The following is a 23944-nucleotide window of genomic DNA, read 5'->3' on the forward strand; positions in this document are numbered from 1 at the left end:
TATATATATATATATATATATATATATATATACATATATATATATGCTTTTTTCTTTTTCTAACTATTAGTTTTATGTTTTATTTTTAAAAATAACTTTTTAAAATAAATTTACATATATTTCCCAAAAACGCACATGGAGAAAAAAGAAACCGTGAAGGTTTTAAAAAGAAAGCTGCAAAATAGAAAAAATTGAACTGTTGGCTGTGGGTTTCAAACCCGCAATTGATGACACGAAACCTTTCCAAGGTCTACTCTACTACTGAAGCATCTAGTTGTTATTGCTAGTGGATTCGCGCTATCATAATTATATATACATCAACAACACACCCAGTATAATCACACAAAGTTGGGTCTAGGGAGGGTAGATGTATGCAGTCCATACCAACACCTCACAGGCGAGGTAGAGAGACATCATAATTATATATATTTACTAAAATTCTTAATGCAAGTACAAGGCCTGCGTAGAAGTTGTTGGGTTTGTCCGAAACCCCACGTAACATAGTAGCTCCGCCCCTAAGGGCAAGGATAAAAAATTGTACAAGCTAGCCAAGGCGAGAGAAACAGGGGTCAGCAATTTGGATGAAGTGCACCAAGGACAAAGACGACAAGGTACCAATGGAGGAGGCACTCATTAGATAGAGATGGCAGTCATACTTCCATAAACTCTTGAATGAAGGAGACAAGGACATTGTGTTGAGGATTTAGAGAACTCAGAGTCGCAATTTTGGGTGTTGTAGGCGTATAAAGGTTGAAAAGGTTGAGGGGGTTATTCGTAAGATGAGCAAAGGAAGAGCAATCAGGTCAAACGAGATCTCGGTGGAATTTTGAAAAAGCCCAGGCAGGGTTTAATATGGCTTTTAAAAGCCGACAAAAATGTCCAAAGAATAGAGATGGAGTACGATTATTGTACAAGAATAAGTGTGACCTTCAACATTGCAGCAACTATAATGTCTTGTTTGGATAGTTGTTATCCATGGTATTGTATGCTATCATTACTAACAATACCATGTTTGTTTTGATTGTTACTTAAAACATATTGCATCGTGGTTTGATTTTGTGGTTAGGTAACAACGAAAAGTCCTATTTTATGTAACAAATGATTTGGCATAATCCCATTGTTATCTAGTTTCTCTTTCCAATCATGCCTTTACTTAATATTACATAATTCTATTTTGCCCTTGCGCAATATTATCTACTCCACCCAAATATCCTACCCTACGTTTTCTATGTTTTTTTCTCTTCTTCTAGGTTTGATGGTTTTGCTCCCTTTTTTCTTCGTTCTTCTATCTCCTATGTTTTTTACTGATTTTTATATGTTTTCTTTTTGCTCGTGTTTTTTCCATTGTTTCGACGTGAAAGGTACTTCTTTTTGTCCATAACCATTTTTTTAATCTTACTATTCTACCATTGTTCAAAGTTGTAAGTTTGTATTTGTATTCCGCTCTTAAGTACATGTCATTATAAATCTGCTTGCTTTCATTTTATTTTTCTGCATAGAAATTTTTTTACGTTTATTCTACCATACATTTGCTTTCATGTGTAGAAGTTTCTATGTTTTTCTGCGTAGAAGTTTTTAAGGTTAGCAGAACCCTTGTCAACTCCAACAGCATGTTGAAGAAGGTCTTAATACTTGTAGAATTTAGTACTTAATTAGTTTACGGTTAGGTTGTAAAATAATGTACATGTAATTTATTATAATTTTTGATACTTCTCCTATTCTATATTTCATAATAATGGATTCACATCTTTCTGATACTTCTATTAGGTCTTTTGGAGAACAAATTACCAGTGTTAAAGGTAAAACATACAAAAATAAAAATAAAAATTGTCTTTTGGTCATCACAAAAGACTCGATTTTCTTAGTTGGAAATAATTTTTGCATATAACAGTTCAAAGACTCATAAGCTATTGAATGTTATATTCTTCCACGCTTTATTTGATATATCACTAACTACCCGTTCTGCTTTTTCACATTTCAAACCTAATTCTAACACTTTCCAAACCTACCCAACATTATGCTTCTTCATATTTTTACTTTTAACAACCTTGGGTTAAATTAGGTCTAGTGTAATCTGAACATAGAAAGCAATAGTTTAAAATGTGAAAAGGTGAAGCAGTTCATTGAAACAGTGTTATTTCAAGTTTGAAATTGTATAAATTATATATATTAACTTTTGATCTAGAGCTTTGGTCTAGCAGTAAGAACGCATCACATGATGTATGGATTAGGCGCATGACACTAGTTGGACCTTGCGTTAGACAAAAACATGGTATATAAGTGGGGAGGGTAGAGGGGGCATTATTCACCGAGTCCTTGTTTGTGCACCACTGGCCCTCGAGGATTTCTCAGATATAAAATATGTATTAATTTATAGATAGCTCTGAAAGATTAGTTTATATTAGTCAGTATTGGTCTATAATACTTTTAGTTATTATGGTTAGAGGAAAAATAATTCATGTAGCGAAATAGGTCAAAATATTTTGAGACGGAAGACACAGTAGGTTAAATATTTGGAAATAAATTTCTTGAGATAGCTGACACTGGGTCTAGCTAAATTTAAAAATTTAGCTCAAGTAATGAGAATTGTCCAAGACCTTTCAAGAGGATACAACCCATATAGGCCCATGTATCTAACTCCCCTAAACTGCACACTCAAGACTGAATATCTAGAAAGTGGACTAATATAACATAGGACCCAACATTGGGTATCCAACATCAAGGATATGCCAGACTTTGATACCATCATGTTGAGAAAATGAATGTTGCGCCCGAATCAACCACAAAAGCTAATTCAAGTTATGAAGATTGTCCAAAACTATAGAAGGAATTTATATACACTTAACCAGCCGTTGGGTTGTGACAATGTTAAGTATTTTGTGAAAATAGCAATATGTCTGAGGCGATTGAGTCAATTTGTTCGGAACATCTCTTCTTGATTCTTACTTCAGTAACTCCTTCATATGTTCTTTACATGGGGAATATCTTAAGTACATGTGTTGGGTAGTAGGTAGGAGTGCATCTGTGCTAGTAGATAGGTGTGCTTTGTCTTGTTATCTATGTTAGTTGTCATAGCGCTTTGCTTGTAGGGTCTTGATTTTGGAGTTTTAGAGATGTATGTTGTTTCAGAGAGGTCGAGTGCGGTACTATTTTGTGGTAGGCTTATTTTTTATTATCTGTTGTTTATTTCTACCTACTGTTCCTTGTTCTTATATTATGTCCTCTAGAATATTTTTGTCTTGAGCCGGGGATCTTTCCAAAAGAGCCTCTCTACCTCACCTCGGAGGTAGTGGTACAAACTGCGTACACTTTACGCTCCCCAGTCCCCCACTTTGTGGGAATATATTGGGTATGTTGTAGTGTATTTAAAACTCTGGAGAACCCCTATTATTAGTATGCATTCATTGAGAAGGTTTTACAAGCTTCCTTTGGTTCCTGTTGGTTCTTTGCTGGATTGCTTCAATATTGCTTTTGTATGCTAGTTTCCAGGCAAAGTTTACAAAATTATGCATCGGGTTGTTGAGGCTTCAGTGTAAAAGCTAAAAGCTTGTTATGCTTGTTGATCCTGCTTGATTTGTTAAAAGTTACATAAAAGTGAAAATTTAATTAGGAATAGTAGACATGTAAAAGTGGATGGAGGAAGTATCAACTTTAAGAGTTGTGTCAAGTTTAAGACTGTAGATTCGAAAAAACCTAAATTGGATCAGAAAAAGTATAAATGCTAATATAATAAATGAAAATAACGAATGGTTTAATGCACAAGTCATTCAGTTGACTGATAGTGTTTACTGAATGCTCATCTGGATTTAAAATAAAACAAGAGTTAATTCTAAGAAATGTACATCATTGATAATACAAACAAATAACAAGTTAAATCTTTAAGCAAGCAACTTAGAGGAAATGGATGATCATAGCTGAAGATGTTAAAAATAAACGCATGTAAAAATCAGTTAATAAGCAGAAACTTCTGATATGAAAGTAAGAGGACTTGAATCATAGCTGAATATGCTTCTGCCAAACCCCATTTTGTGGGACTACACTGGGTATGATGTTGTTGTTGTTGATTTGGGAAAGTAAGGTTTCATTACTTATTATCAAAAGAAAAGAGATGGACAAAGCCCTAGTGTCAGAAAATTTTGGCAACATTCTTTTCTTTTGGCTATTATTTTTGGTATTTCAAAACTAGACATGCAATGACACAAGAAAAAAGATATGAACTAGCAGCACAAAATGGAGAAAATATTATATACCTTTTAGAAGCCAGAAGGCCCCGCCCATGTTCAGTCAACTGCAGAAGCTGAAGAGAAGGCATGTTTAAACCTTCCAAACCAACAGGCTTTAATAGCTAAATTCTTGATATCTGTAGGAATAGTGCTTGTATATTAGTAATGTGGGACATGAAGAAAATATAAACTTCAAGAACCACAGCAGGAAAAGTAAACAGTATCACCGTTCAGCATACCACTGTCATTATACAGGAGAACTAAATATGAAACCACCACAGCATGAAAATGATAGGCACATGTAGGAGCACAATAAGTTTAACACCCTATTTTCTAATGCTTTATATTTCATACCAAAAGTAGTACCTATTCACTAATTCTTCAAACAGCCCTCCCACCTCCCTAGAAAATTCTAAAAGAGTGAAGGATAAGAAGATAGGAAAGCAAAAGAGATGCAAAGGATAATCCAAAGATCACCAAATACAGAAATTTGCACGTTTTGGAGCTTAGATGAAGAGCTTAGAGGTCAGGTAGTGGAGGTGAAGAGGATCAACGATAGGTTGATGACTATTAAGTTGGTCATTCGGGGGTTTACCCTGAACGTGTGTAGTGCTTATGCGCCGCAAGTGGGATCGGAGGGGGAGGAGAAGATGCGGTTTTGGGAGGCTTTGGAAGAGGTGGTGAGAGGCGTGCCTAGTTCGGAGAAGATTGTTGTAGCAGGGGATTTCAACGGGCACATCGGGGCGCTACCGGGAGGCTTTGGTGATGTGCATGGTGTTTTTGGTTTTGGGGAGAGAAATGAAGAGGGGGCGACCCTATTGGAGTTTGTGAGGGCCTTTGGGCTGGTGGTGGTGAACTCGGGCTTCCCGAAGAAGGACGAGCACCTGATCACCTTTCGAAGCGCGATAGCCAGGACTCAGATTGACTTTTTGTTGCTTAGGAAAGGGGATAGGGCGTTGTGTAAGGACTGTAAAGTCATCCCGAGTGAGAATCTTTCGACCCAGCATAGGCTCTTGGTTATGGATTTGGGTATAAAGAAGGATAGAAAGAGGAGGAGTAAGGAGTGTAGACCGAGAATTAAGTGGGGCGGCTTGACGCCAGTGAATGCGTGGGAGATAAGGGAGAGGTTGGCGGGAATGGGGGTGTGGGAGTGTAGGGGGGACGTGGATAGTATGTGGGACAGGGCGGCAAGGTGCATCAGGGAGAATGCAAGTGTGGTATTGGGTGTTTCCAGGGGCCGGGCCGGGCACCATCGGGGGGATTGGTGGTGGAATGAAGAGGTGGAGAAGAAAGTGGGGACCAAGAAAGGGGTGTATGCTAAGTTGGTGGAAAGTAAGGACGAAGAAGAGAAGCGGGTAAACAGGGAAGAGTACAAGCTAGCGAGGAAGGAGGCGAAGTCAGCAGTCACGGCAGCTAAGACGGCCGCTTTTGAGAGCTTGTATGCAGGGTTACAGGGGAAAGGAGGGGAGAAAAAGTTGTTTAGACTCGCTAAGGCTAGGGAGAGGAAGGGTCGTGACCTCGATCAGGTGAGGTGCATTAAGGGGGAGGACGGTAGAGTGTTGGTGGAGGACGGCCACATTAAGAAGAGATGGCAGTCGTACTTCCATAGGCTCTTAAATGACGAAGGGGATAGAGCTATTGTGTTAGGGGAACTGGAGCACTCAGAGGAGTGTCGGGATTTTAGCTATTGTAGACGTTTTAAGGTAGAAGAGGTTAGACAGGCTGTCTGCAGGATGCGAAGGAGTAGGGCGACGGGGCCGGATGAGATACCGGTGGAGTTTTGGAAGTTCGTTGGAGAGGCTGGTGTAAGGTGGTTGACTGGATTGTTTAATGAAATCTTCAGGACGTCAAAGATGCCCGAGGCGTGGAGGTGGAGTACCATGATCCCTCTCTATAAGAATAAGGGGGACATTCAGAGTTGCAATAACTATAGGGGGATTAAGTTATTGAGTCACTCTATGAAGATCTGGGAGAGAGTGGTCGAGGTGAGGCTGAGACGGATAGTGTCTATTTCGGAAAACCAGTTCGGATTTATGCCCGGCCGCTCGACGACGGAGGCAATCCACCTGGTACGGAGGTTGGTGGAGCAGTATAGGGAAAGGAAGAAGGATCTGCACATGGTGTTTATCGACCTGGAAAAGGCTTACGACAAAGTCCCCAGGGAGGTGCTTTGGAGATGCTTGGAGGTGAGTGGAGTACCTCAGGCATATATCAGAGTAATTAAGGATATGTATGATGGAGCGAAAACCCAGGTGAGGACGGCGGGAGGAGACTCAGAGCATTTCACTGTCCTGACAGGATTGCATCAGGAATCTACTCTTAGTCCCTTTTTGTTTGCGTTGGTGATGGATGTGTTGACGCGGCGTATTCAAGGGGAGGTGCCGTGGTGTATGCTTTTTGCAGACGATGTAGTTCTGATAGATGAGACTCGAGGGGGTGTGAATGACAAATTAGAGGTGTGGAGGCGAACTCTTGAGTCTAAAGGGTTCAGGGTGAGCAGAAGCAAGACAGAGTATGTGGAATGCAAGTTTAATGACGTGAGGCGGGAGAATGAGGTAGTAGTGAAGCTGGAAGCACAGGAGGTATGTAAGAGGGATAAGTTCAAGTATTTTGGGTCCGTGATTCAGAGTAACGGTGAGATTGACGAGGATGTCTCGCACCGTATTGGGGCGGGATGGATGAAGTGGAAACTCGTGTCGGGGGTGATGTGTGATAAGAAGGTGCCGCCTAAGCTTAAAGGCAAACTCTACAGGGTGGTAGTCCGTCCGGCCTTGCTGTATGGAGCGGAGTGTTGGCTAGTTAAGAACTCCCACATCCAAAAAATGAAGGTGGCAGAAATGCGGATGTTGCGCTGGATGTGTGGACTGACTAGAGGGGATAGAGTTCGGAATGAGACTATTCGGGAGAAGGTTGGTGTGACTTCAGTGGAGTGCAAGATGCGGGAAGCACGATTGAGATGGTTCGGACACGTGAAGAGGAGGGGCATGGATGCCCCGGTCCGTAGGTGTGAGAGGCTAGCGTTGGATGGTTTTAGGCGGGGTAGGGGTAGGCCGAAGAAGTACTGGGGGAGGTGATTAGGCGGGACATGGAACAGTTACAGCTCACCGAGGACATTACCCTAGATAGGAAGGTCTGGAAGACGCGAATTACGGCAGAGGATTAGGGCCAGTTTGGGTCGCTAGTGTAGGGAATTACTTGGTGGGGGTTTTATTCCTGTTATGATTCCGTGTTCTGTGTTCCATGTTTTATTACGAATCTGTGTGCTTTCCTCTGCTTTCCTCTGTTTTATAATACTTATGAGTGCCGTATTTATGTTATGTAATCTGCTTCTGTGCTTTACTATGTGTTTGTGTGGTATCTCGTGCCTTGAGCCGGTGGTCTTTCGGAAACAGCCTTTCTACTTCATCAGAGGTAGAGGTATGGACTGCGTACATCTTACCCCCCCAGACCCCACTAGGTGGGAATACACTGGGTTTGTTGTTGTTGTTGTTTGGTATCCAGCATCCTCTGACCGGCTAATTATTACTGAGCAACATTACATTTACTTGCTTTTGACATTCATGAGTATCTTACCGTACCAAGGTGACATCAGGACATGGCTTTCGATTACTCAAATCAGAAAATCCCCATGACAGCAATATTTTAAGATAAAAACAATAAATTCTTTATCTATATTTTCAGCATAGGTGACTCCAACTTCGACAATCATAACCTAAATAAGTATTAACAAGTACACGGGCAAAAAAAAAAGGAAAATACAATAATTTCTGCCCAATTAGCCTATACAGAAAAGAAATAGATAAGCATATCATATACTTAAGGGCACTAAACCATCCATTGCTTCAATAGTATGTGATGATCCATTGAGCTGTAATAATCCAAATGGAAGAAGTGTTATATCCAATCGTACTTTTTAACCACAAAATGAAGGTTCAGCATTATGGGTTTTACTGGTGTTTGGCTTTTCTTAATGTGGCTACCAATATATAAAAGAGGATCAGTGTTCAAATTTCTGCAACAATGGTTAGGGAGTGGGAGATTGTTTTGATACATCATGAGCCAATGGGAGGTAAAAGTCTGAAATCAGAAACTAGATAATTAGAATTATATGAAGTAGCCACCAGCATCGATTCAGATACACCAAAGTAACCATTGCCTTCATCGAAACCTTGTTGGCAGAACCAACATCATCCTACTTTTACACTATTCTTTCCACTTCACTGGTAGCACCTAGATTGTTCAATTCTGTCTAGATTCTTTCTTTTCTCTCTTATCTTTACTCTCTGGTCTCTGATCTGTTGGACCTCCCTTTCCCAGCAGCTAGTCCGCTGGTTTGTCTGTCTTTACTAATGAATTTCACCTTTGCTATTCCCTTCCAATATCTGCAGCCAAGTTCACTTTAACATAGCCACTATACCCACAGGTAACTTATCATAAATATACTCACAGGTAATTTTTAATTAATGGATTAGTTACTAGGAATAATTTGGTCTTTTATAGTAACTTTTTAATTTTCCATCAGTCTTCTTCTTCTCAATCTTAGCATTCGACAGTGTCAATCGTGACCTCATATGGATCAGACAAATGAAAACCTGACAAGATGCAACTATTTCCAAGGGAATCAAAGTCCTGATCAAGTAGCTCATCAAATCTATATGGCACTTCATTCATAATTACAAAAATTAGTCAATGAGCCTGTTGGCACACATTAATGGGCCGCAGGGGAAAAAAATCACTCAAGGATGGTGATAGAAGGCTAGCTTTGAAGTTACGAAAAATATAACCAAGCCCCATCAAATAAAGAAATCAGTAAAAAAACATACTTCTTTTAAGTGAATTTGATGGATGAACTTCAGCTCATTGCAAAACGGCTGCCATGCGTAATGCGGTGCAAAATGTCTCCGGCAGAGTTGACCGTCTCAAAGCAACAGCTGTACTTGTAAATTAAAAAACTTGATTTAGTCAATGATTTGATTCACATAGAAATAACATAGAGACCATGGAAGTCCAGACATGGAATGCTGATGGTAACCACACACAAGTAGCGGATCCATTAATAGCAAGATCATACCATTTTGATCTCAAAACAAGATCACAATTGATAGTTTTCAGATCGCACATACATTGACAAAATAATATTTGTAAATCGTTTATCTCGAGCATGCCTTGACCCCATGTGAAGACAAAACACTCAATCCGATCCTAAGCGGATATGCTCAGGTGAAGTTCCCAATAAGATGATCAACATCATTCGGATATGCTCAGGTGAACAGCTCCTGATAAGATGATCAACATCATTCCCCCACTCCTGCACTATTTTCCTCTATAATCACCAATCATACTCGGCATCATCATAGAGGGTGGATCTTAGAAACCTAGAAACTTCCTCCATCAATATCATACCCTATATTTGAGTTGACATTTGATAAGGAAAACTAAATGCAGCTACACAGCAAAAGCGAAGCAACTTTGAGATTTTTAATTACAAAAATGATGAGATTAAACTGGCATGAGGCTGAGGTGACACTGGTATCAAAATTGAGTTGCTGTGATTTATTAGATCTAAAGAAAATACCACTTAATTCAATTAATTGAATACAACAAAACAGCTATTTGTTTCATTCTTGACACTACTCAAATCAACAGTAAGTGATTTCAAAATCTTCTTGCATCTTTTTATTGATGTTGTCTCAATTTTGAGACTCAAAACTTCTATGTGTCCAAGGGAAGTTTTCTCAATGCCAAGAAGTACATAACTCTTAGCAAACAATCTAGAATTTACATGCTTTAAGCTTTCACAATCAACTAAATTGAAAAGTTTAGCGTGCAGTTTCCACGTTTAGTAACAACTTTGTTGCTATAAGACAGAATTAATTAATAAATGAAGGTACAAACTTTCACGTAACGACAAACTACTTATTAATGACAAGGAAACAAGCAAATGAATTATCAACAATGCATTGCATTCATTAAATTTTTTGACAAAGTTCAATAAAACAAATACCCTATTGCAGCATTCCTCCGCTGAATCTCAATGAGCATCATCAATCACACTGTTTATGTCCTATCTACTTACACAAAAATATTGAACTCCAAACAGGGCGAGGGGAATTATAGCACCTAATTGTTCTAGCCTAGGTAGCCAGAGTTAGTTGGTAACTGTTCCAAGTGGGAGGTGGCCCATGGAATTAGTGCGCTAGCTGGCCCGACACCATGGTGATATCAAAAAAAAAAAAAAAGGAAAGCAACAAGAGACAAGAACTTTAGCGATACACATCAGAAAATACGTTGGCCTCAGTATACACAAAAGAACTCTCATTCTTGAAAAGGGTCGGTTTAAATCAAAATCAGCATTTGATTAATTATATTAAAATAAAAAAGAATCAATCACACCAACTTGTTGAATCGAGAAAAGAATAGCAGCAAATTAACAAGTGACCTGAATCTTAAACCAGAAAAACTATTGAATTGACGATTGGCAATAAACCCAGCGACTCTTGAATCAACTGGTGAAGCCCTAGAATCTTTAATAATAATAATAATAATAACAACAATAAATATGAAAAGTTGCAACAAATAACAAATTTCCGGAATAATAGGGGAGTGAGGAAATTGTAGGAAAGAAACAGTGTTGTACAAGTAATAAATACTTACTGGATTTTGGAGAAGGCGTTAGGAGATGAATATGAATAGATGATCGAAGATGATGAGAGAAGAAAAAGTGATGGCCTTTCTCAGGGTATGTATACAGACTATTGTTACAGCTTCGGTTGAATTTAGGGGTGTGCAAAAATTGAAGCATCATAAATTAAATCATAAGAATATTATTAGTTTATTGGTATTGGGTTATTGGATTAATGATTTTTTATTGGTTTTATAAAATATTTATTGAATAAATGGTTTGATTTCGATTTTAGTTTACCTAATAAGGATACACTATATTATTATTTTATCGCTATTTATTTTATATATGTATAAATATCTCTCTGTATATCTATTCATAGAGATAGATAGATATGTATATGTACATATATATTATATGTACTACTTATTTATAATTAAATGATTCACAGAGTATTAATTTATTCAGAGCAACAAAGGTACAATATAAAGCTCGACTATTATCGTATTGAAAAGCTTGAAGCATTTATAGCTTCCAACAATTAAGATTTAATTTTTATTTTAACTAACATTCAGTTCGAGTTTGAAGATTCTTGTAAATTAAAATGTATTGCGTAGGATTTTGACGGTAACTAAGATTTCGTTTTTTATGTTAGTTATTACTATTTCTATTTTATAAGTATTTTCTTATTGGTTAAACCGAAAATCGAATCGTTAAGGACCAAAAAATGATAAATCAAAACCGATAAGAAAATATCTTATTGGTTGGTTATTGGTTTTACATATTTAAAAATCAAAAACCGATAAATCGAACCAATAACACATAAAATCGAACCGAACCGACCGATGCACATCCCTAAGTTGAATATTGGATGGTTGTTGCCTATTTGTAATTTCTTAATTTACCACCAGAACTTCTATTTTGAGGACTCTTTTGGTGTTTTCGCATATTTTAATTGTTTTACCATTTTGAAAATTGTATCTTAGAGTTTTAAATTACTTTATTACGGATTAGGAAAGTTGAAAAAGTTTGAGAATAATTCACAAGTTTTTAAATTTATAGTTTGATCCAAATATTAACTTAATATATCAGAAAATAGAGGGAAAAAAAAGATGTATTTCTCTCTCTTCTCATTCATTATTATTTTCTCTCTCTTCACAATTTTTGTTGTTCATTATTATTGCTACTTTATTCATCATGTTCTTCTTCATTATCATCATCATCTTCTTCATTATCACCTCTATCTTCTTCTTGTTGACCATTATTGTTGGTTTTTACTGCTACTGTTGGTACTTGACCAATTTTTTAGGTCAAATTTTGTTTCATACATCACTTTGGCATTACTTCATAGGTGACTTTGGTAAGTAAAATTATGATTTTTAGCTGAATTTGTAATCTGGGTACATTGCTACTGCTATTTTTTCAACAATGAATAAAACCCGAACATGAATCCAATATAAGAGTTATCTGTTTAAATAGATCACTCATCTGTTGCGACAGATGCGTCACCTGTTGCAATGGAAGACTCATATGTTGGATTCATGTCTATGATTTTATAGTGCCCGTAACATGAATCAAACAGATGGTCATCTGTTGCAACAGACGAGTTATCTGGTGCAACAGAGGACTCATGTGTTAAACTAGATTAGTCACTTGTTGCAACAGATGGGTAATCTGTTTGGAACAACACAATACAGTTTTCGCCATAAACCCAACAGATAACCAATCTGTTTCAACAGATGGTACATCTGTTGAAAGAACTCAAAACTCTTGCTATTGCTACTAGATTCAAAATTGTTCCTTACATCCAATCGTCGACATGTTTGTTGAGAAGAAGAAATAAACAGAATAAAAATTAAATAAGAATTAAAAAAGCAAACTAGACCAAACATAAATTTTTCATTAAATAAAAACAAAATACATTAGGTAGGTAGATACGATATAGAAAAACAAAAATACATACGCTAAAACAAAAAAGCATAGCCTAATTATTATTATTATTATTATTATTATTGTTGTTGTTGTTGTTGTTGTTGTTGTCAGCCGGTCAATCGGCAGTCGGCAGTAGCAGGACCCTCCTATCTCTCGGAGCATCCTTGCTCTCACGGCACCCAACTCCCACTGCAGGTCATTAACCTGACTCTGAAGTTCCCGTACGGTATCGTACAGAATAGCAATGTCTAGGATCAGGCATATCTAGAACACACATGAATAGACAAAAAATATAATACAAAGGTAAAAAAAAAAAAGAGTCTGAATGTAATACAACGAATACTACTAACTGGTAGATTTACACACTCCAAAAAAACTTACCTCAACGAGAAAGAAATATGCTCTTTGAAGAAAAGTGGTTGACGATGTAATATGAAAGACAAGATGCAATAAATAAATAAAGTGAAATAGAATGAAAAGTAAGCAGGGACCTATTTATAGAGGATTTAATTTGAATGTGGTAGGCAAAAAGGTACAACTGTTCACCTCCATTTTATTAATTACATTCAAACTGCCGACTTTTTATTTTTTAGTAAAAAGAAATGACTTCATTAAATCAAACTGGTGATTTTTTAATTATTGTAACAAGTCATGACTTTTCAGCTTCTTAATATTAATTAGTTCTTAAAATTAAATGATCGTTTTTCTCTCAATTAAATAATAGAAGACCTCTCACTTTTTCAATAATTATTTCTTTTAATAATAACTGTTTTATTTACCTGTTGCAACAGATGGTCCATATGTTGCAACAGATAACCTATCTGTCGTAACTAATTTATCATCTGTTCCAACATATGGAATATCTGTTGCGACAAATGGACCATCTGTTGAAAGAGTTTTTTTCATTTCTTCTAACAGTTGATTCATCAGTTGTAATAGATAGGGAATTTGATTCATTAGCTGTTTAGATAAAAAGTCACAACTGTTCACCTCTTTTTTAATAATCATCATATACCTTAATTAATCCAAATTGGTGCCTTTTTTTTATATAAATTAAAATTAAAAATGGTGAAAAGTCACGACTTCTCTCCTATTTAATATTAACATCAATTATTAAAATTAAATAACCATTTTTCTACAGTTATAAATTGTATTTATCATTTATTTCCTTATTATTTATTCACAAACTATTTTTTATATTAAATAATCGAAAAGTCATGACTTTTCACCCTTTCAATAGCAATAATAATATTTTTTATTAATAACCATCTGTTGCAATATATGATTCATCTGTCGCAACAAATTAACCATCCGTTTTCACAAATGCTCAATCCCTACCTTCAACCGTCGATATGTTGAGAATAAGGAACAGACAGAATGAAAATTAAATAAGAATTAAAAATCCAAAGTCGATCTAACATAGATTTTTGAATCAATTATATACAAATATACAATAAAAAACAAAACATGCATTAGGTTCCTCCCTTAGGTAGATCCGATAAAATAAAAGAAAATACATACGCTAAAAGAAAAAATATAGCCTAATTATTATTATTATTATTATTATTACTATTATTATTATTGTCAACCAACCAATCGTTATCCGGCAGCAGCAGGGCCCTTCTCAGCCTTGCTCTCATGGTGCCCAACTCCCACCGGAGTTCATGAATCTGCTTTTGATGTTTCCGCTTGTCCAAATCCGGATAATTCATATCTAGAAGTAGAGTTATGTATAATTACACCCCTTACTTTAATAAAACTGGTGACTTTTCAATTATGTAAATTAAAATAACGGATCTAAATACAATATTTTATCTTTATTTTATTTCAAAAAGAAAATTGATTTAAAATAAATCCAACGGATGGTTAATTTGTTACAAAATATATCTAATATGTTTTATAATTTATAACATATTGTCAATCTGTTGTAACAAATGTATATATATATATGTGTGTGTGTGTGTTTGATAAATCATCTGTTGCAATATATTTATCATTTGTTGTAACAAATGCTTATAATTGTTTGATGATTTTAATATATGTGTCATCTGTTGCAACAAGTTAATCATCTGTTCATTCAAATTAAGTCATAGATGGGCTAGGAAGAATAAGGTGCATACAGATGGATGAATCTATTTTCATGTGTGGGAGTTAGTATTACTAATAAGGTCATAGTGACAACACACCCAAAGTATAATGAATTTGTGAATGCAGTTTTTAACCGATTAGGCATTGATTATTCAAATAAGATCTTGCATTGCGCAGTTAAGTTTGATAGGTTCGAATTGATAAGGTCGAGGGACCATGAAGATGGTGTCGATACTATAATACCCCGAGACTCTAACCAATAGTGCAACCATGACTCAGGCTCATGAAAAATAAATTATAGTGCTTTGGTTGTTTTCTGAGAAAGGGTGATGTGTATCAAGGCCTCAAAGATGTCCTAGCGATTAGCTGAATCAAAGCATTCCTTATCGATTGAATTCTTGGGAAGATATTGTCATATTCAACTTCAAAGGAGCATATCTCTCGTTATACTATGAATTATTGATCGTATGATCTACCAAAGATAGCTAATTGAATTATCTTTCCAACGATACCAATTTCACCAAAATTTGATATCGGAGCAAAGAGTTATACCCATTTTACTCCAGCATGTCAGCTTGAAAATTTCGTGATGACATTTTGTGACGACTTGTCACAAGCCTGACGGCTTGTCACAAAATGTCGTCACCATAAGCAGAAAGTCACAAAATCCAATATTTTGTGACGACATTTTGTGACGACTTGTCACAAAATGTCATCAACCTTAAGACAGAAATCATAAAATCCACCCTTTTGTGACGACATTTCGTGACGACTTGTCACAAATGTCGTCAGCTAAATTTTTCAGCAATTAAAGGACGTTTTTGCAAGGGTATTTTGGTTTTTTCCATCTTTTGGAGACCCCTATATATATGAGAATCCCCATCCAAACCCTAATTTCTTCATTCTCTCTTTCAATTCTCTTAAGAAAATATATTAGGGTTTCAATCAAGAAAATTTAGTCTTCCAAAAATCATCCATAAATCTTCAAGATTTCTTCAAGAATCAAGTTCCTCATAGTGTGGGCTTCAAGAATCATTTATTACAAGTGCGGATAGAGTCTTAAGCACTAGAATTCATCCAATTTCAAAGATTAAGGTATGTGGGATTTTGAACAAGAGCAATCCTTTCGTTCTTGTGCCCAAAGCTTTGATTTCTATTATGGATTTATATGTTTTTGCAAGTGGGTTTATACCCAAATTACTTCATCATGAGACTATGAGAATATAAATTGTTCAAGATTTGTTATATATGATTATTTTATAATTTCCAAGTTATAACTTGATATTTAATATTGTGAATTTCATATTTCTACCATGAGTTGATATTTCAAGTGCTTTCAAGATATGTGTCAAGCTTTAAGCTTCCTTATGACAAATTGGATTATTGAGTATATTGATTCATGGGATTGAGTTGTTACAATGAGTCTTGATATTTCCTCAAAGTTATTGATGTTGTTATGATTTAATGAATTGATACATTTTGATGTTAAGAAAGATTGATTTGATTTGAGTTGGGTTAGGAATCCACAAATTAATTATGATTTGATAAATGAGAAAGAGATTTGATTTGGTCTTCATGATAGACCCTTGTGATATTTGTGGTGGATTTTCTAACGCGTCCTGAGCTTGTGTCTGGGAGTAGTATTTAGCACCATGCGGGAAATGTGGTATTTTTTTAAAACTACGTGCCACCGTAGGATTGATACTGATAATTGTGGGCCAGAGGCCGAGTATGAGATTGTAATCACTAAATTTAGGTTGTGCTCCCTGGAAAGAGTACGACGCTCCCACCAATATGGGGTTCTCTCCTTAGGAAGGTAAAATGTTGGACTCTATGTAGTTCACATAGTTTATGTCGGTTATAAGAACCTCCCATGTCCATAAGAGTTGAGTTTCTTGAATCACCGAGTCACTCCGAGTCTTGAGTTGAAGAGTTGAGTTATTTATGATGATTTATGAGGTTTTTATCATATGATTTATTTACTATAAGATCATGAAAAGTATGTTTGAATCAAACTCAAGCCAAGTGAGCCATCATTGTACATATGCATTTTTTATTAAATTGATGATGATATTTGTATTGTTGCATGCACCCCCACAAACTCAGTACATTCCAAAGTGCTGACCCATATATTTTTCTATGGGCTATATTTTCTAGTAAAGTAGGTTCAGGTACTTAGCTGCAGCCACGTTAGCGATATTCGAGTGCCTCAACTACGTTCCCTCAGTGGTAAGTCCTCATGGTTCGAGGACCGTGTCTATATTTTTGTGATATCATTCTGTTGTTATAACTTTCAGTACTGTTTGAGTCAGTTTGGGGTTTGTCCTAATGGCTCCTTGATTTTGATGTATAGAGGCTTTGTCAGACTAGAGGGTTGGTATGTACAGACATTCAATATATTTTGGTTGTACAGTCTAGTATTCTCTTATATTTCTCTTGAACCCGATGTGGTATATCTCTTTGTTGTGCATGACTATTGTTGAATTGAATTCCTTGAGGTAGTATCTGGCTCCGAGGGTTAGCTTGGGGCTACGTGTAGCCCTAAGCACCGTTTGGCGTCTTGGGATGAATTTTGGGGTATTACAAAGCTTGGTATCAGAGCCTAAGGTTTAAGGAGTCCTAGGAAGTCTGAAAAGCCGTGTTACGTAGAGTCTTGATCATCGGTGTGTAGCGCACCATATCTATGAGAAAGAGGCTACGGAATATTTTAGGAAAAGTTATTTCTTTCTTTCTAAAGTTTATCGTGCCTACAACTATCTCTTTATCTACGATTAACTCGTGCTCTATTATACCAAAAATAACCTCCTCATCGAGCTCGTAGAAACAAAGAGCAACCTCAACCCGTTGATCCCTTGAACGAGCATATGTCTCATGCGGAATTTCGGGTAGCTTTTTAGGCGTTAGCCCAGGCAGTTACCTCCAATACTCAAGCTAACGCCCAGGCTACTGTTCTATCTCTGCAAGAGAATAATTCTGCTGCAGCTCGGGTTCGTGACTTTATGCGGATGAATCTGCCTGAGTTCTATGGGTCGAAGGTCGGTGAAGACCCACAGATGTACTTGGATGAAGTGAGAAAGATCACCAGATTATGCACGTGACTGAGGAGGAGAGTGTTGAATTAATGGCCTATCGAATGAAAGATGTTGCATATGATTGGGTGGAGATATGGAGGATAAGTAGAGGGAAGGATGCTGCTTCCATGACTTGGCAGTTATTCCAGGATACGTTTTTGGGCAGGTTCTTTTCTCTTGAGATGAGGGAAGAAAAGATAGAGGAATTCATAAATTTGAGACAAGGCTCCATGACTGTTAAGGAGTATTGTCTTAGATTTAATCAGTTATCTAAATATTCTCCTAGTATGATGGCTGACTCCAGGACCATCATGAGTAAGTTTGTGACTGGCGTGTCGAGTTATGTTGTGAAAGAGTGTAGATTTGTTATGCTTAATAGGGAGATGGACCTTTCTCGATTGATGATACATGCCCAACAGATTAAAGCTGATAAGGTGAAAGAGAGAGAGAGAGTAAGAGGGAATAAAGTAGCTAGATCAGAGCAGTAGGGATCCGATTAGTCCAAATTCCATGGAGGGAACCGCCCTCAATTCCAGGGATGTCCATTTATGCCCGCGCTTTCCTCAGTTAGTGCTCTCATGCCTAGAAGCAGGCAGGACCAGGGGAACATGCCTATCCCATCTAGGTCTCAGGAAAGTGTAACATACCTCGTCCTCCTTCATGTGCCAAGTGTGGTAGAGATCATTTTGGCGAGTGTTTTATTGATCAGAGGGGTTTCTTGGGTTGTGGAAAGTTAGGCCACCGACTTAGAGATTGTCCGTATGTTAGATAGGGGAGTCGAGATGCTCGTCCCCAGAGTTAGGCTACTAGTGACCCCGCTCCCTTAGTCCGCCTAGTTCTTCCTCAGGGTATCTCTTCTAGTACTGCGGTGGTTCGCGCCAGAATTGCTTTTATGCTATACCACTTTGCCAGGAGTAGGAGGACTCTCCAAATGTTGTCACTGGTATGATCCGTGTTTTTTATTTTGATGTGTATGTATTGATGGACCCTGATTCGAGTTTCTCTTATGTGACACCTCTAGTTGCTGTAAATTTTGAGATGGACCCTGAACGGATTCCAAAGCCTATTCTAGTTTTTACCCTGGTAGAAGAATCTATTATTGCTAAGAGAGTATATAAGAAGTGTCTCGTCACTGTCCTTCATCAGTTCATATGTGCTGATTTGATTGAGCTAGATATGGTTGATTTTGACGTCATTTTGGATATAGATTGGCTTCACTCGTGCTATGCATCTATAGATTGTCATACCCACGTGGTCAATTTTTAGTTTCCTGATGAGCTCATTTTTGAGTGGTCCGGGAGTTCTGTAACTCCGAAGAGCCATTTCATATCCTACCTCAAAGCTAGGAAGTTGATTTCCAAGGGTTATATCTATCACCTAGTTCAAGTTAATGACCTCAAGTCCGAGACTCCGACTATTCAGTTAGTTAGCATTGCTAATGAGTTTCCCGATGTTTTCCCAGAAGATCTCCCAGGGGTCCCACCTAATAGAGAGATAAAATTCTGGTTTGATATCCCTCCCGGCACTCAGCCTATTTTCATTTCTCCGTACCATATAGCTTCCGCAGAACTTAAAGAGTTAAAGGAGCAACTCAAAGATCTCTTAGATAAAGACTTTATTAGACCCAATATTTTGCACCTGTTCTATTCATGTGTAAGAAAGATGGTAAATTGCGTATGCGCATTGATTACCGTCAACTCAACAAGGTAACTATCAAGAATAGGTACCCTCTTCCTCAAATTGATGATTTGTTTGATCAGTTACAAGGTGCGATCTACTTCTAAAAAATAGACCTTAGATCCGGCTATCACCAGCTTAGGGTTAGGGAATGTGATATTCCAAAGACAACCTTCCGAACCCGTTATGGTCATTTTGAGCTCTTGGTCATGTCTTTTGGGTTAACCAATGCTCTAGCGTCTTTTATGGATCTGATGAACTGAGTATTCAAGCAGTATCTGGATTTGCCTGTCATTGTATTCATAGACGATATTCTTGTGTATTCGTAAAGAGAGGATGATCATGCCGACCATCTTAGAATTGTCTTGCAAAGTCTTAGAGATCATCAATTATTTGCTAAATTTAGAAAGTATGAATTTTGGCTAAGGTCAGTTGCTTTTCTAGGTCACATTGTTTCCGTCGAAGGCATTAGAGTCGATCCCCAAAGGACAAAAACTATAAAGAATTGGCCTAAACCTACCTCCCCATCTGACATTAGGAGTTTCTTGGGTCTAGCTGGTTACTACAATCATTTTGTTAAAGGATTATCTTCCATTGCATCCCCCATGACCCGTTTGACCCAAAAGAAAGTTAAGTTTCAATGGATAGATGCCTGTGAGAAGAGTTTTTAGGAGTTGAAGACTCGACTCACTTCAGCCCCAGTGTTAGCTTTACCTGATGGTAATGATGGTTTTGTGGAGTATTGTGATGCTTTTAGAGTTGGTTTGGGTTGTGTGTTGATGCAGAGGGGTAAAGTTATAGCTTATGCCTCTAGACAGTTGAAGCCTCATAGAAGAATTACCCAACCCATGATCTTGAATTAGCAGCTGTAATTTTTGCTTTGAAAATCTGGAGACATTATCTGTATGGTGTCCATGTTGATGTCCTTACGGACCATAAAAGCTTGCAGTATGTGTTCACCTAAAAGGAGTTGAACCTTAGGCAGAGACGGTGGTTGGAGATATTAAAAGATTATGATATGAGTGTGTTGTATCACCCGGGTAAGGCCAATGTTGTGGCAGATGCTCTTAGCAGGTTGTCTATGGGTAGTGTAGCTCATGTAGAGAATGATAAGAAATAATTGGCTCATGATGTGCATGGTTTAGCTAGGTTGGGTATTATATTGCTTGATTCCGCTGAAGGAAGTATGTTAGTTCAGAGTAGCTTTGAGTCCTCTTTGGTCTCATGGGTAAAGGAGAAGCAAGACAGAGATCCTAGTTTGGTCAGACTGAAGGAGTCAGTTAAAGACCAAAAGGTAGAGGTTTTCTCCCAAGGGGGAGATGGCGTGTTAAGATGGCAAGGTAGATTGTGTGTTCCCGATGTTGATGATCTACGATAGAGAATTATGGGGGAAGCGCATGGTGCACGATACTTTATTCATCCCGATGCTACCAAGACGTACCGTGATTTGAGGGAAATCTATTGGTGGAATGGTATGAAGAAAGACATAGCAGGATTTGTGGCAAAGTGTTCTACTTGTCAATAGGTTAAGGTAGAGCACCAAAGGCCTGGTGGTGTAATGTAAGAGTTTAGCATTCCTACTTGGAAGTGGAAAGAAGTAAATATGGATTTCGTAATTGGTTTGCCTCCTTCTGATCGTCATCATGATTCGATTTGGGTTGTAGTAGACTGGTTGACTAAATCAGCTTATTTCTTGCCAGTGCACTCATCTTATATAACTAAGGATTATGCTAGATTGTATATTCGAGAATTCGTTAGACTTCATGAAGTTCCTTTGGCTATTATCTCTGATAAGGGTACTCAGTTTACTTCCCAATTTTGGAGGGCTTTTCAGAAGGGTCTCGGTACCCAAGTTCGTCTAAGTTCTGCTTTCCATCCGCAAGAAAATGGTTAGGCTGAGTGGACTATTCAGACTTTAAAAGATATGTTGAGGGCATGTGCGCTTGATTTTAAAGGTAGTTGGGATGAGCACTTGCCATTGATCAAGTTTGCGTATAACAATAGTTTCCATGATAGTATTCAAATGGCCCCGCTCAAAGCTTTGTATAAGAGAAGATGTAGATCGCCAATAGGTTGGTTTGAAGTAGGAGAGGAACTGTGATTGGGCCTGATGCGGTGTTTGAGGCTATGGAAAAATTTAAGTTGATCGAAAAAGATTGAAGACCGCTCAAAGTCATCAAAAGTCGTATGCGGATGTGAGAAGAAAAGATCTTGAGTTTAATGTTAATGATTTGGTGTACTTGAAGATTTCACCCATGAAAGGGGTGAATAGATTTGGGAAGAAGGGAAAGCTTAGTCCCCATTATGTTGGTCCGTACAGGATTCTGAGCCGTGTTGGGAAAGTAGCATATGAGGTGGAGTTACCTGCGAATTTATCTAGCGTTCATCCGGTATTCTATGTTTCTATGCTTAATAAGTGTATTGGTGATTCTATCGTGGTTGATTCTTCTGAAAGCTTAGATATTCAGGATAGCATTTCATTTAAGGAGATTCTGGTTGAGATTTTGGATTTTAAGATCCGTAGGCTAAGGAACAAAGAAGTTCCTTTGGTTAAAGTGATTTGGAGAAATCAATCTGTTGAGAGTGCTACTTGGAAAGACGAAGCTGATATGTGAGCCAAGTACCCTCACCTCTTTTCTGTGAGTTTGAAGCAAGCAGAAGGTGCCATTCTTTCTTAATTCCGCCCTCTTCTTATTAAAGATTCAGCTGTGTGTCTACTTCCATCACGAATTCATGCATTTTGTATGGTGTACAAAGGTATTGAGTGAAGTAAGCCCTTTGAGTGAGTCATTCTAGCTATACATCCGTATTTTCTCTTGTTCTTGGCCTATCAGGCAACATTCGAGGATGAATGTTTCCGAGGGGGAGATATTGTAATACCCCGAGACTCTAACCAATAGTGCAACCATGACTCAAGCTCATGAAAAATAAATTATAGTGCTTTGTTTGTTTTCTGAGCAAGGGTGATGTGTATTAAGACCTCAAAGATGTCCTAGCGATTAGGTGAATCAAAGCATTCCTTACCGATTGAATTCTTAGGAAGGATATTGCTATATTCAACTTCAAATGAGCATATCTCTTGTTATACTACTAATTATTGAGCATATGACCTACCAAAAGATAGATAATTGAATTATCTTTCCAACGTTACCAATTTCGCCAAAATCCAATATCGGAGCAAAGAGTTATGCCCATTTTACTTCAACGTGTCAGCCTGAAAATTTTGTGACGACTTGTCACAAGCCTGATGGCTTGTCACAAAATATCGTCAATATAAGCAGAAAGTCACAAAATCCAATATTTTGTGATGACATTTTGTGACGACTTGTCACAAAATGTCGTCAACCTTAAGTTGAAAATCATAAAATCCACCCTTTTGTGACGATATTTCATGACGACTTGTCACAAATGTCGTTAGCTATTTTTTCAGCAATTAAAGGACATTTTTGCAAGGGTATTTTTGTCTTTTTCCATCTTTTGGAGGCCCCTATATATATGAGAATCTCCATCCAACCCTAATTTCTTCATTCTCTCTTCCAATTCTCATAAGAAAATATATTAGGGTTTCAATCAAGAAAATTTAATCTTCCAAAAATCATCCATAAATCTTCAAGATTTCTTCAAGAATCAAGTTCCTCATAGTGTGGGCTTCAAGAATCATTTATTACAAGTGCGGATAGAGTCTTAAGCACTAGAATTCATCCAATTTCAAAGATTAAGGTATGTGGGGTTTTGAACAAGAGCAATCCTTTCGTTCTTATGCCCAAAGGTTTGATTTCTATTATGGATTTATATGTTTTTGCAAGTGGGTTTATACCCAAATTACTTCATCATGAGACTATGAGAATATAAATTATTCAAGTTTTGTTATACATGATTATTTTACAGTTCCTAAGTTATGACTTGATATTTAATATTGTGAGTTTCATATTTCTACCATGAGTTGATATTTCAAGTGCTTTCAAGATATGTGTCAACCTTTAAGCTTCCTTATGACAAATTAGATTATTTAGTATATTGATTCATGATATAGAGTTGTTACAATGAGTCTTGATATTTCCTCAAAGTTATTGATGTTGTCATAATTTAATGAATTGATACATTTTGATGTTGAGAAAGGTTGATTTGATTTGAGTCGGCTTAGGAATCCATAAATTGATTATGATTTGATAAATGAGAAAGAGATTTGATTTGGTCTTCATGATAGACCCTTGTGATGTTTGTGGTGGATTTCCTAACGCGTCCTGAGCTTGTGTCTGGGAGTAGTATTTAGCACCGAGCAGGAAATGTGGTATTTCTTCGAAACTACGTGCCACCATAGGATTGATATT

At 37.2% G+C, this 23944-nt stretch overlaps 2 protein-coding genes across 4 annotated transcripts in view; one reads left to right on the forward strand and one right to left on the reverse strand.

Moving 5' to 3' along the window:
* The window catches only part of LOC107850364 (ABC transporter D family member 1), a 52133-nt gene extending 41086 nt beyond the window's left edge, over nucleotides 1-11047 (reverse strand). The window contains exons 1-3 of one of the 3 annotated variants that reach the window (XM_047401788.1): nucleotides 10878-11047; nucleotides 9047-9159; nucleotides 4251-4360 (exon numbers count right to left, since the gene is read on the reverse strand). In XM_047401788.1, coding sequence (XP_047257744.1) covers nucleotides 4251-4312 — 62 coding nt within the window. In that variant the 5' untranslated portion in view covers nucleotides 4313-4360; nucleotides 9047-9159; nucleotides 10878-11047. Of the gene's footprint in view, nucleotides 1-4250; nucleotides 4361-9046; nucleotides 9160-10662; nucleotides 10806-10877 lie in introns of those variants that run through there. The other 2 variants (XM_047401787.1, XM_047401789.1) reach the window with 2 other exon arrangements.
* LOC124889609 (glycine, alanine and asparagine-rich protein-like) overlaps nucleotides 8244-23944 on the forward strand; it is a 56024-nt gene continuing 40323 nt past the window's right edge. The window contains exons 1-2 of the mRNA XM_047401576.1: nucleotides 8244-8292; nucleotides 9080-9162. Of these exons, the coding sequence (XP_047257532.1) occupies nucleotides 8244-8292; nucleotides 9080-9162 (132 nt within the window). The remainder of the gene's footprint in view (nucleotides 8293-9079; nucleotides 9163-23944) is intronic.

The sequence above is a fragment of the Capsicum annuum genome, chromosome 12, assembly GCF_002878395.1.
Source record: "Capsicum annuum cultivar UCD-10X-F1 chromosome 12, UCD10Xv1.1, whole genome shotgun sequence".
NCBI classification, from domain to species: domain Eukaryota; kingdom Viridiplantae; phylum Streptophyta; class Magnoliopsida; order Solanales; family Solanaceae; genus Capsicum; species Capsicum annuum.